This window comes from Podarcis liolepis (genome assembly GCF_965112155.1).
Source record: "Podarcis liolepis genome assembly, chromosome: Z".
Taxonomy (NCBI): Eukaryota; Metazoa; Chordata; class Lepidosauria; order Squamata; family Lacertidae; genus Podarcis; species Podarcis liolepis.
In genome coordinates, this window is record NC_139570.1 from 26,490,877 (window position 1) to 26,503,415 (window position 12,539).

The window sequence follows — 12,539 nt, forward strand, 5'->3', positions numbered from 1 at the left end:
AAGGAGCGTCTCCACCCCCATCGTTCTGCCCGGACACTGAGGTCCGAGGGCCTTCTGGCAGTTCCCTCACTGCGAGAGGCCAAGTTACGGGAAACCAGGCAGAGGGCCTTCTCGGTAGTGGGGCCCGCCCTGTGGAACGCCCTCCCATCAGATGTCAAAGCGATAAACAACTACCTGACATTCAGAAGACATCTGAAGGCAGCCCTGTTCAGCGAAGTTTTTAATATGTGACAATTTAGTGTATTTTTCATCTTTGTTGGAAGCCGCCCAGAGTGGCTGGGGAAACCCAGCCAGATGGGCGGGGTACAAATAATAAATTATTATTGTTGTTATTATTATTATTATTATTATTATTATTATTATTAGTCCTCAGCCCCAAACATCTCAACTGGATCAAGCTTGTGGAATGGATGATTCAGCTTTGCATCCTGATACATCTCAGGGGGCCTCATACTCTGGAATCCTAGATGTTCCCCACCAGGAAATAAGCACTCCTTCAACAAGAGGACCGATGCCCACTGTCGTAATGTCTGGTATTGAAAGGTCTGAGGCAGAATTGAACATGGAGACCAATATACAGCCTCAGGAACCAAGGCCAGAAACACCCAAGGAGATTCCGACCAGTAAGTTTCAATAGCGTGAGATAACCATTACATTCTCTTTCTTTCTGTTTTCCTTGCTTCCTTTCTTTCAGTATTATGCAGCTCCTTGTAGCAGACTAACTGGGAATGGGCAGCAGAAGTTTCTTCCTTTTTGGAGTTCGTCTTCTTGAGGTTTCTTTCCACGCCTGAAAACTTTCCGTATAGCCTCTAATGTCCTACACGGCCAAACTAGTGATTTAAAATGGAAGTGGATGTAACTGCATAATTTTACCCCAAGCACAGCAAGATTTGGTCTTGAAACATGCGCTCCCTATTCGCCCACCCCCGCTCTTATTTATTATTATGAATTATGTGGTGCAAGCCTTAAATTCATGAGGGAAAACTCACCCCTATCCTTAACCGCTTAGCCATATTTTTGGTTCTTGGGACAGAAACATGCTGCTAAAGTGTCCGATCCTTGCTGCCCATCCTCAATTCTGAGCCAAGCAGGTCTTCTGCCCCTTTGGAGCGATGCATCAACTTTGATGTGAACGAGAGAAGTGAAGATACTGTGGATCTGTTGCTCTGCCAAGTCCTCAAGGGGCGGTACATAGTTCTCCTCCCTCCCATTTCTTCCCACCACCACGCTGAGATGCAGTGACTCGGCATTCAGTGAGCTTCAGGGACTAGTGAGGCTGTGGACCCAGGTCTGCCCAGTCTTAGTTCAAGACTCTTGCCACTACCTGTCAGAGGAATTGGCAAAAAGCCACAGGAAAGATTTTGCAAGTATGCAACAGTCTGTCAATCTGAGCACGATTGCCTTAGCCCATGCTAGACCCCAGCCATGCTTAGGCAGCTGCAGAATGCTGCTACATGTATGATATTAAGTGTGGTAAAAGAGCCAGGATGATTCCCTGGATATCTGATCCTGGTCCATATTGGAGATATAACTCTATTTGTGTTTCTCCTCCTGCTGCAGGTCTGAGTGTGGCTTCAGAAGAGGCTACTGGGTAAGTTTCTTCACTTAAAGTCTTTGCAGAAGAGGTGGACAATATTGACGCTGCTTCCGTGCAGTCGCTTTTACTGTGAGCCCAATCGAGATGCACACTTCCACAGCCTGCAACTTTCCTTGTGTTCCCAACAGTGCACTGCCACCTTGCGCAAATAGAAAGTTATGGAGGGACCATGCAACTTTTTTTCTTTTGAAGGTTTGCAATTTGATAAAAAGTTTTTTAATCATTCCTTGCAAATTTAAAGCGTGCCTTCAATTCAATTGACATTGATAAGTTTCCCCATGTTTTGCCTCAGCATTTGAGGGCATAGCAATTCCAAACACATGCACCCCAGAAAGACTCCCTTAAAAATCCATTCTTCACTACACGGTTGTCCATTGCAACACTGACTCAATAAATACTTACGGCTCAATTTTTGCCCTGTGTCTATAAAGATATTTTTTTATTTGGTTTGTTCCCACGGCCTAACTTCTTTTCTGGCATGGAGGAGTAAGTGACAGTTTGTTCCACATATCTTCCCCACCTTGCATGCCTGACAAGATGTTTCTTTTACTAGGTTGCCAGAGACATCTTCTAGTCCTCAGCCCCAAACATCTCAACTGGATCAAGCTTGTGGAATGGATGATTCAGCTTTGCAACCTGATACATCTCAGAGGGCCTCATACTCTGGAATCCTAGATGTTCCCCAGCAGGAAATAAGCACTCCTTCAACAAGAGGACCGATGCCCACTGTCGTAATGTCTGGTATTGAAAGGTCTGAGGCAGAATTGAACATGGATACCGATATACAGAATCTGCCCGAGGAACCATGGTCAGAAACACCCATGCCGAGTCCGAACAGTAAGTTTCAATATCGTGAGATAACCATTACATTCTCTTTCTTTCTGTTTTCCTCCTTCCTTTCTTTCAGTATTATGCAGCTCTTTGCAGCAGACTAACTGTGAATGTACAGCAGAAATTTCTTTCTTTCTTTTTGGAGTTCTTCTTCTTCTTGAAGTTTCTTTCCACACCTGAAAACTTTCCGTATAGCCTCTAATGTCCTACACGGCCAAAGTAGTGATTTAAAATGGAAGTGGATGTAACTGCATAATTTTACCCCAAGTACAGCAAGATTTGGTCTTGCAACACACGCTCCCTATTCGCCCTCCCCTGCTCTTATTTATTATTATGAATTATGTGGTGCAAGCCTTAAATTCATGAGGGAAAACTCACCCCTATCCTTAACCGCTTAGCCATATTTTTGGTTCTTGGGACAGAAACATGCTGCTAAAGTGTCCGATCCTTGCTGCCCATCCCCAATTCTGAGCCAAGCAGGTCTTCTGCCCCTTTGGAGCGATGCATCAACTTTGATGTGAACGAGAGAAGTGAAGCTACTGTGGATCCGTTGCTCTGCCAAGTCCTCAAGGGGCGGTACATAGTTCTCCTCCCTCCCATTTCTTCCCACCACCACGCTGAGATGCAGTGACTCGGCATTCAGTGAGCTTCAGGGACTAGTGAGGCTGTGGACCCAGGTCTGCCCAGTCTTAGTTCAAGACTCTTGCCACTACCTGTCAGAGGAATTGGCAAAAAGCCACAGGAAAAGATTTTGCAAGTATGCAACAGTCTGTCAATCTGAGCACTTTTGCCTTAGCCCATGCTAGACCCCAGCCATACTTAGGCAGCTGCAGAATGATGTTCCGTGTATGATGTTAAGTGTGGTAAAAGAGCCAGGATCCTTCCCTGGATGTCTGATCCTGGTCCATATTGGAGATGTAACTCTATTTGTGTTTCTCCTCCTGCTGCAGGTCTGAGTGTGGCTTCCGAAGAAGCTACTGGGTAAGTTTCTTCACTTAAAGTCTGCCAGGGAACTGCCATTGGAAAGGGGGAGGGAGGCAGGGGGGTACAGAGGGCCTCCAGTGATTCTGAGAAGCAGCTCCTCGTCCGGCAATGGGGAAAGCCTCAACCACAAATGCCTCTTCCGTCGCTCTGCTTGTGCAGAGTGGTGAAACATAACGAGGGGAGGCAGAGATATGGGGTGGCTAAGTTCTTATGGACCACATAACAGTGGTCCTGAGAGATCTGCTTTGGCTCCCAGTATGTTTCTGAGCACATTTCAAAGTGTTGGTGCTGACTTTTAAAGCCCTAAACGGCCTCGGTCCTGTATACCTGAAGGAGCGTCTTCACCCCCATCATTCAGCCCGGACACTGAGATCCAGCACCGAGGGCCTTCTGGTGGCTCCCTCTTTGCGAGAAGTGAGGTTACAGAGAACCAGACAGAGGGCCTTCTCAGTACTGGCGCCCGCCCTGTGGAACACCCTCCCTTCAGATGTGAAGGAAATAAGCAGCTATCTTATCTTTAAAAGAAATCCGAAGGCAGCCCTGTTTAGGGAAGTTTTTAATATTTGATGCTGTATTGTTTTTAACACTTGATTGGAAGCTGCCCAGAGTGGCTGGGAAAACTTAGCCAGATGGATGGGGTATAAATATTATATGATGATGATGATGATGATGCTGGGGGAGAAACTGGAAAGGGGCACTCCTGGAATCTGCAAGTGACTAAGATGGGCATGAACTTTGGAGTTGAGCACAGTAAGTAGCTTGCACCAATAAAACCTGAAAAAGACAGGTCGGAGTCTTGCTTGGTTACTCACGAGCAACCACCTGCACATCTGACAGCATTCCGGGAGTCTCTGCAGTTGTTCATGGGTAGCAGTGCAGATTTTTGGTGGCCCAGAGTAAGAGAGAATGTGCGGGATTATGGAAGAGGATGCAACGTGTGTCAGGGCAAAGAGGGAAAGGGCGGCCCCGGCGGGGTTGCTAGAACCCTTGCCAACGCCTGGGAGGCCATGGGAGGTGGTATCCATAGACTTCATGATGGACCTGCCCCTGTCCAGAGGTAAGACGGCAGTTATGGTAGTGGTGGATCTGCTGACCAAAATGTGTCACTTTGTGGCGTGCTCTCATGTAGTGACAGCAGAGTTGTTTGTGGATCACATCTTTCGGCTGCATGGGGTCCCTTCTAGGGTAAGATCCAATTGTGGAAGACAGTTCACCTCGCGTTTCTGGTGCAAACTCATTAGTTCGTTGCAGGTAGAGGTGAGCTTCTCGACAGCAAGGCACCCACAAACTAATGGACAGGTGGAGGGAGTGAAGGCTATTTTGCAGCAGTACTTGCGCTGTTGCGTCAATCAGAGGCAGAATGATTGGGTGGAAAAGCCAGCACTGGCAGAGTTTGCGTACAATAATGCTGAACACGTGTCCACAGGGATGAGTCCCTTCCTTGCCAATTATGGGTGTCACCCCAGGGCCTTTCCAGGGTGGGAGGAGGAGGAATGGAGTGTACCGGCCGCAGAGCAATTTGCAGAAGAGATGGAGGCCATACACCCAACAGCTCAAGAAAACTCTGGAGAGAGCCAAGGAGGCGTTCAGGAAGGAGGCAGACAAACATAGGAGACCAGGGGAGGTCATCCAGGTGGGGGACAAGGTGTGGTTGTCATCTCAGGGGTTGCAAGAAACTGCAGTCTAGGAGGGTGGACCCTTTTGAAGTGACACAGCAGGTCATCCCAGTAGCATTTAGGCTAAGTTGCTGGATAACATGAGGATACATCCGGTGTTTCACAGGTCACTGCTGTTTCCTTACAGGGAGGGGCATGGCTTCCTGGAGAGGGAGCAGGAGGAGCCCGCCTCACCGAGCGTAGAAGAAAGAGAACAATATAATGAAGCGACGGAGATACAGGACTCCAGGTGGAACGGAGATCAACTAGAATATCTAGTTGCTTGGGAGGATGCTCCCATTTCGGAAAACGCGTGGATTCCTGCAGAGCAGGTGACGGAGGCGTATCTCATAGAGGAGTTCCACAGTCTCTTCCCACACAAGCCCAAACCCCCGGAGATGTTTTTTGCAGAGGTGTTCGGATCTACAGACGACGAGGGGACCTTTGAGGGATTCCAATCCTCCGGGGAGGAGGAGGGAACGGGGAATGAAGTTGCTGAGACCTCTGATGTGGAGCGACGTTCCGAGGGGTCAGATACAATCTGGGGGGTTTGGCAAAAAATTTTTGAAGAGGGATATGTGCAGGAGGAGGACAATATCTTCCTCGAGGTCACACCTCCCGATGCCAGGGAGGTGGATTATGAAGCGTGGGCGGAGGCCTGGGATCTGCCATGGGAAAGGGTGGGAGAGGCATGGGCGTACAGAGAGCCCCCAGAGATTCTGAGAAGCAGCTCCTCATCCAGCAGTGAAGAAAGCGACAATGAAGGGAGGTGAAGGGAGGGGAGGCGGAGATTTGGGGTGTCTAATTACTTATGGACCACATAACACCGGTCCTGGGAGATCTGCATTGGCTTCCAGTACATTTCCCATTTATTCCCATTTAGTTTCAAGGCCTAGTGTGGCTGTAGACCCTGGTCTGCCCAGTCTTAGTTCAAGACTCTTGCCAGTACCTGTCAGAGGAATTGGCAAAACGCCACAGGAAAAGATTTTGCAAGTATGCAACAGTCTGAGCACGATTGCCTTAGCCCATGCTAGACCCCAGCCATGCTTAGGCAGCTGCAGAATGTTGCTAGGTGTATGATATTAAGTGCGGTAAAAGAGCCAGGATGCTTCCCTGGATGTTTGATCCTGGTCCATATCGGAGATGTAACTCTATTTGTGTTTCTCCTCCTGCTGTAGGTTGGAACAAATGCCAGAAACATTCAAGGAAGTTTTAAAGTATTTCTCAATATCAAAATTAGCTGAGGGACACGACAGGGGTGCCCAATCTCCCCACTGCTCTTTATATCGGCCCTGGAGGTCTTGCTAAATATGATTAGAAGGGTTAAAGGTATACAGGTCGGAGCCAAACAATATAAACTGAGAGCATTTGCAGATGACTTAGTATCGACATTGTAGGAGCCAGAATCTAGTACTAAAAGGGTTCTGGAACTAATTCAGGAATTTGGTCAAGTGGCAGGTTTTAAACTGAATAAGTTAAAAACTAAGGTTTTAGAGAAAAATTTAACACCGATTGAAAGAGATAGGTTTCAGAATGAGACAGGATTGACTGTGGTAAAGAAAGCAAAGTACCTGGGGATAAATGTGACAGCTAAAAATGTGAATTTATTTAAAGATAATTATGAAAAATGTTGGACGGAAGTGAAAAAAGATTTAGAAATTTGGTCAAACTTGAAGCTTTCACTGTTGGGTCGAATTGCTGTGATAAAAATGAATGTATTGCCGAGAATGTTGTTTTTATTTCAGACATTGCAAATTGTGGACAAGATGGATTGTTTTAAGAGGTGGCAGAGAGATATTTCTAGATTTGTCTGGCAGGGCAAGAAGCCCCGAATAAAATTTAAGATACTGACAGATGCAAAGGAAAGGGGTGGATTTGCCCTGCCAGACCTTAAACTTTATTATGAATCAGCAGCCTTTTGCTGGTTGAAAACACTGACATTTTGGATTTAGAAGGTTTTAACAATGTATTTGGATGGCATGCATATTTATGGTATGATAAGGTCAAAGCTCATAAAGCATTTAAAAATCATATTGTGAGGAAAGCTTTGTTTAACGTTTGGATAAGATATAAAGATTTATTGGAAAATAAAACCCCAAGGTGGCTGTCACCAATGGAAGCAAAAGCTTTGAAAAGGCTTAACATGGAGGCCAAATGGCCGACATATTGTGAAATTTTAGAACAAGAAGGAGACAAATTGAAACTGCAGAGTTATGAAAAACTAAAAAACAAAGTGAGAGATTGGCTCCATTATTATCAGATAATGGAGGTATATAAATTGGATAAGAAAATTGGCTTCCAGGTGGAAAAGTCAAAATTATAAACAGAACTGTTAGAACCCAAAATTAAGAATCTGTCAAGAATGTATAACTTGCTGTTGAAATGGAATACTCAGGATGAAACGGTGAAATCTGCTATGATTAAATGGGCACAAGATGTTGGACATAATATCATGTTCGCTGACTGGGAACAGTTGTGGACCACCGGTATGAAATTTACGGCATGTAATGCCTTAAGAGAGAATATTATGAAAATGATTTATAGGTGGTACATGACCCAAGTCAAGCTTGCAAAAATCGATCATTTGCCCGATAATAAATGTTGGAAATGTAAGGAAATTGAAGGTACATTCTTTCACCTTTGGTGGATGTGCCCTAGGATTAAGGCTTTCTTGGAGATGATATATAATGTATTGAAAAAGGTATTTAAATATACCTTCTTGAAGAAACCAGAGGCCTTTCGGCCAATTGGTACCAAAGAAGGATAGAACTTTATGTATGCTACAACAGCAGCAAGAATACTCATCGCTAAGTATTGGAAGACACAAGATTTACCCACTCTGGAAGAATGGCAGATGAAGGTGATCAACTATATGGAACTGGCTAAAATGACTGGCAGAATCCGAGACCAGGGAGAAGAATTGGTGAAAGAAGACTGGAAGAAATTTAAAGATTATTTAAAGAAAAATTGTAAAATTTCTGAATGTTAGAAGGATGTTGGATAGAACGTAAGGGGTTTCCAGCGGTAATATTTTAAGAGACATGAAAAAAGGATTATAAATGGGTAAAAGTTTAATGGTAAGGATTTGCTGAATTAACAAATTGAACTGGAATACAAAGAAGGGAAGTATGAGGAGGTCTGAGGAAATAAGGGTATGGAAGTTATGTTTTTGAAAATTAATGTGTGTTTTTATAAGTGTTTGTTATTTTTGTATGTTTGTTTTTTGTCTTTATTTGTACTTTAAAAATTTTCATTTTCAAAGCATCATTTTTTAAAAAAAAGAATATCAAAATTAGCTGAATTTGCTAATTAAGTATATACAGTGGACACTTGGATTGCGAACGTGATCTGTGTGGGATGCACATTCGCAACCTGCAGCATTCGCAACCCGCGTCTGCGCATGTGCAGGTTGTGATTCGGCGCTTCTGTGCATGCCTGACCGCCGAAACCCAGAAGTAACCCATTCCGGTACTTCCGGGTTTCGGCAGTCCGTTACCCAAAAAAACGCAACCTGAAGTGGCTGTAACCCGAGGTATGACTGTACTTTAAATATATATTGTTATAAAACTTCTGGTTAATTCAATCATCCTGCCAGTCATCTTATTTGTTTATAGTTTATTTTTTATTCAATAAACCATTTCCATTCATTTATTATAAGTTTCTTAGCTTGATTTCTTATTTTTCCAGCAAGTTTCGCCATTTCTGCATATCCCATAATTTTTTGTATCCGTTCTTCCTTTGCTGGGACTTCTTCTTCATTCCATTTTCGGGCAAGTAACATTCTTACCGCTGTAGCTGCATACATGAACAAATTTCTATACAGTGGGTAGTTTTACCTTGCAGCAGGTAAAAAGGTAAAAGTAAAAAACGCCTGGATGGTTAAGTCCTATCAAAGGCGACTATGGGGTTGCGGTGCTCATCTTGCTTCAGGCCAAGGGAGCTGGCATTTGTCCGCATGACAGCTTTCTGGGTCACGTGGCCAGCATGACTAAACTGCTACTAGCGCATGAAGAACCGTGACAAGTGCCAGAGCACACGGAAACACCATTCACCTTCCCGCCACAGTGGTACCTATTTATCTGTTTGCACTGGTATGCTTTCAAACTGCTAGGTGTGCAGGACCTGGGACCAAGCAAAGGGAGCTCACCCCATCAGGTGGATTCTAACCACTGACCTTCTGATCCACAAGCCCAAGAGGCTCAGTGGTTTAGAGCACAGTACCACTTGCTCCTTTGCAGCAGACTAGTTGGGAAATGGATAGTAGACGTTTTGGGGTTCTTTTGCTTGAGGAGTCTTTCCACTCTCTCCTGAAAACTTTCTGCATAGCTTCTAATGTCCTTCAAGGCCAAAGTACAGTGGTACCTCAGGTTACAGATGCTTCAGGTTACAGATGCCTCAGGTTACACTCCGCTAACCCAGAAATAGTACCTTGGGTTAAGAACTTTGCTTCAGAATGAGAACAGAAATTGCGCCACAGCGGGAGGCCCAATTAGCTAAAGTGGTACCTCAGGTTAAGAACAGTTTCAGGTTAAGAACGAATTAAGTTCTTAACCCAAGGTACCACTGTAAAGTGTTTTAAAATGGAAGCAGATGTATTGGATTAATTTTACTCTAAGCACAGCGAGACTTGGTCTTGAAACGTCTGCTTCCTATTCTTTCCTATTGAAATTCACTTCGTTAGTTGGGGCCCAGTTCTCCAATCTGTTAAGGTCACTTTGTATCCCAGCATTAGCTACTCCTCCCAGTTTTGTGTCACTGGTAAATTGGATGAACATCCCCTCAATTCCTTCATCCAAGTCATGTATAAAGACATTGAACAACAGTGGGCCCAGGACAGAACCCTGCAGTACCCTACTTATTACCTTTTATCAGGATGATGAGGAAGCGTTTGGGTTTGGTCAGCCAGCCAGCTACTAATCCACCTAACAGAATCCTCATTCAGTCCACCAGCTTCTATGCAAGAATATCATGGGTGTTGTTTTTTTCCAAAAGCCTTACTGAAATCAAGATATATCATTTACTAACTATATGGAAGTTAATAATGGGACAACAAAAATAGATTTTATGCGCTCTAATGGTAGCCAAGAGGCTGATATATTTTTTTATATCTTAATATAATGTTTTTACCATTTACACAGTTGTGTGTTGTGTTCTTTGTTCTTTCTCCACTTTACAGTGGAATGGTTCCACTAGAACCTTGGTTCCCAAACTTAATCCGTTCTGGGTTATCTGTCATTCAATTTACCTTAATTTATTTTAACCTTATCTTACCATAAAATACCTTAAAGCTTAAAACTTAATATTTATTTATACGTAACTCTTATATCATTTCTACTAAAGCCAAATAGTTTCATTCCAACATTTTTCCTAATACTCATTAGTTTTACACTAATTCTCAAAATAATTAAAAAAAACCCCCAAACTCTTCCTATCTTCATCCAACATCTCTTCTTCCTGGTCTCGGGTTATGTCAGTCCTTACTGTCCATTCCATCTAGTCCATCAACCTGGTGCTCTTGTGTCCGAGGCTCTTAAGTCTCTTCCATGCCCCTTCTGCAGATCTTCTTCTTGTTTATACCTGCACTTTACCTTGTCTTCTGTTGATCTTTTTCTTAGTTTCTTTCCTTTCTTATTGAGGAATAGGACTCGGGGAGACCCAAAGATATCTCCATCTCCCCTCAGCAGATCAGCCCATTCCCCACAGTCCCATTCCCCACACTCAGCACTGTAGTCCAAAAAGTATTTAAAAGCATGTTTCAAAGACCCTCCAGAATTAAAAGCCCCCACAACTCCAGACCCCCCCAGCCCACTCCAGATTCAATCTTCAAGAACAGCGGCTTATGCTGCTGCAGGGCCTCGGGTCTCTCCATTTGTGTTACTTGAGGTTCAACAGTGACCTCCTCCATTATCTTCTGCACTTGCACTTGCCCTGTCAAAACAAGTTTCTGAGTTGGTTCCTGAATGGTTTCTATATGGGTATTTGCCGTTTGTCCAAAGTTTTTGACTGCAACAAGTCCATCTTCTGATGCATCTGCTCCAACAAAGCGCTTGTCTTGCAAAAAGCAAGCACCAAAACTTCTTCTAAACACATTTTTATTTAAGGCCAGAGTCTAGTCTCACGATCCTAATCTTGCAGCTGTAAAATAGTTTCTTTCATCTAATACTAGAACTTTGGGTAATCCACTATTGTTGAGGGGGAAATTACAGACCATGGAAAAGGTTCTTCATGTAGTACTTAATTGCTTTGTGGAATTCACAGGCACAAACTGTGATGGGGCCAATAAACTTGGAGGCTTGGAAAGCAAGAGTCCACAAATTCATTGAGGTAGGGAGAAGATGCCTGCCTATGGCTGTTCTCAATTATGGCTATATAGAATACCCTGGTTCAGGGGCAATCTACCACCTGCTAGAAGGCAATCAGCAAGAATGGACTCGTGATTCTGGGCTTCCTGCTTGGCCACTGGACTGGATGGGTCTTTGCTCTGATCCAGTAAATTGGCTCTTTTTATGCAGATGCAAACACCGACCTGTTCTCCACAGAGACATTGTGGTGTATCTCTGGTGTGTGAATTTATATATGTGCATGTGTGAAGCCCCATTCATTGCTATGACACATCACATGAAGGGATTCAAACATTCCCTCCAAAACAAAAGTGAAGCATTTACAGGATTTAAATGCGCCCTCAGCATAACTTTTTTAAGGATAACCCTGCCCTCCATAGAGAGAGAGGAAGCTCCTAAGAATGTCCTGGAAGCATCAAGGGCTAAAAAGAAAAAAGCAGAAAAAAGCTGGGCAGCAGAGGAATGAGATGCTCTTCGTTGGAACCAGTGTCTGAGAGGCAGGTGTAGAGTGTCTGCGGAGATTGACACAAAGACATGCTTAATACTGTGTCTTGGTGTAGTACAACAGAAGTATTATCTCACCCCACATGTCCTGTGTAGCTATAACCAAATAAAACGATACAAGGATAGTCATCTGGTTTTCTCCAGCTCAGTAGGTGGTGGAGGCAGTCACTCTGCGGACCACAAAAGAGAGTTTGGACTCAGCAAAGGAGTGGAGCACTAGACTTTGTGACCTCCAAGAGGGCCAAGGATGTCTGGGAGGCTCCAGGCCCTCATCCCAGAATATTAATAGATGTAAACTAAATTCTACTTGCATTTTTAACATTGTGAAAATTGTCTCTAGTAAAATACCTTAGAACGAACAACAACCTGCATACTCTACCTACCTAAATACCCACCTAAGCAGGGCCGACAGATGACATTTTGCCGCCTGAGGCAAAATGGAAAATGGCACCCACACCCTCCTCCTCCACATGAAGTGACTGGAAACCCCAGTGTGCTGAAGGCAGGGGAGAAAAAATGAGGCTTAAGCTGACACCACTCATCCCCTACATCTAACCCTATTATAAATAAGCATGTGAATGGCAAAATAAAGATATAAAACAAATCATAATAGTTCCATGTTGCTGA

General features: G+C 44.1%; 1 protein-coding gene across 1 annotated transcript; it reads left to right on the plus strand.

Moving 5' to 3' along the window:
• The first annotated feature begins 372 nt into the window (after window positions 1-372).
• Window positions 373-10,214, plus strand: LOC310698256 (uncharacterized protein). The gene is made up of 6 exons (XM_083485279.1): window positions 373-623; window positions 2,135-2,434; window positions 3,379-3,409; window positions 5,216-6,306; window positions 8,364-8,554; window positions 9,360-10,214. The coding sequence occupies exons 1-4, from the start codon at window positions 407-409 to the stop codon at window positions 5,838-5,840; spliced, it is 1,173 nt and encodes a 390-aa protein (XP_083341405.1). The 5' UTR covers window positions 373-406; the 3' UTR covers window positions 5,841-6,306; window positions 8,364-8,554; window positions 9,360-10,214.
• Window positions 10,215-12,539: the final 2,325 nt, after the last annotated feature.

Coding starts and splice junctions, on each gene's coding strand:
- LOC310698256 (XM_083485279.1), top strand. CDS start 407: ATGGATGATTCAGCTTTGCATCCTGATACATCTCAGGGGGCCTCATAC. Junction 624..2,134: donor ACCCAAGGAGATTCCGACCA/GTAAGTTTCAAT, acceptor ATGCCTGACAAG/ATGTTTCTTTTACTAGGTTG. Junction 3,410..5,215: donor GCTTCCGAAGAAGCTACTGG/GTAAGTTTCTTC, acceptor GTTTCCTTACAG/GGAGGGGCATGGCTTCCTGG.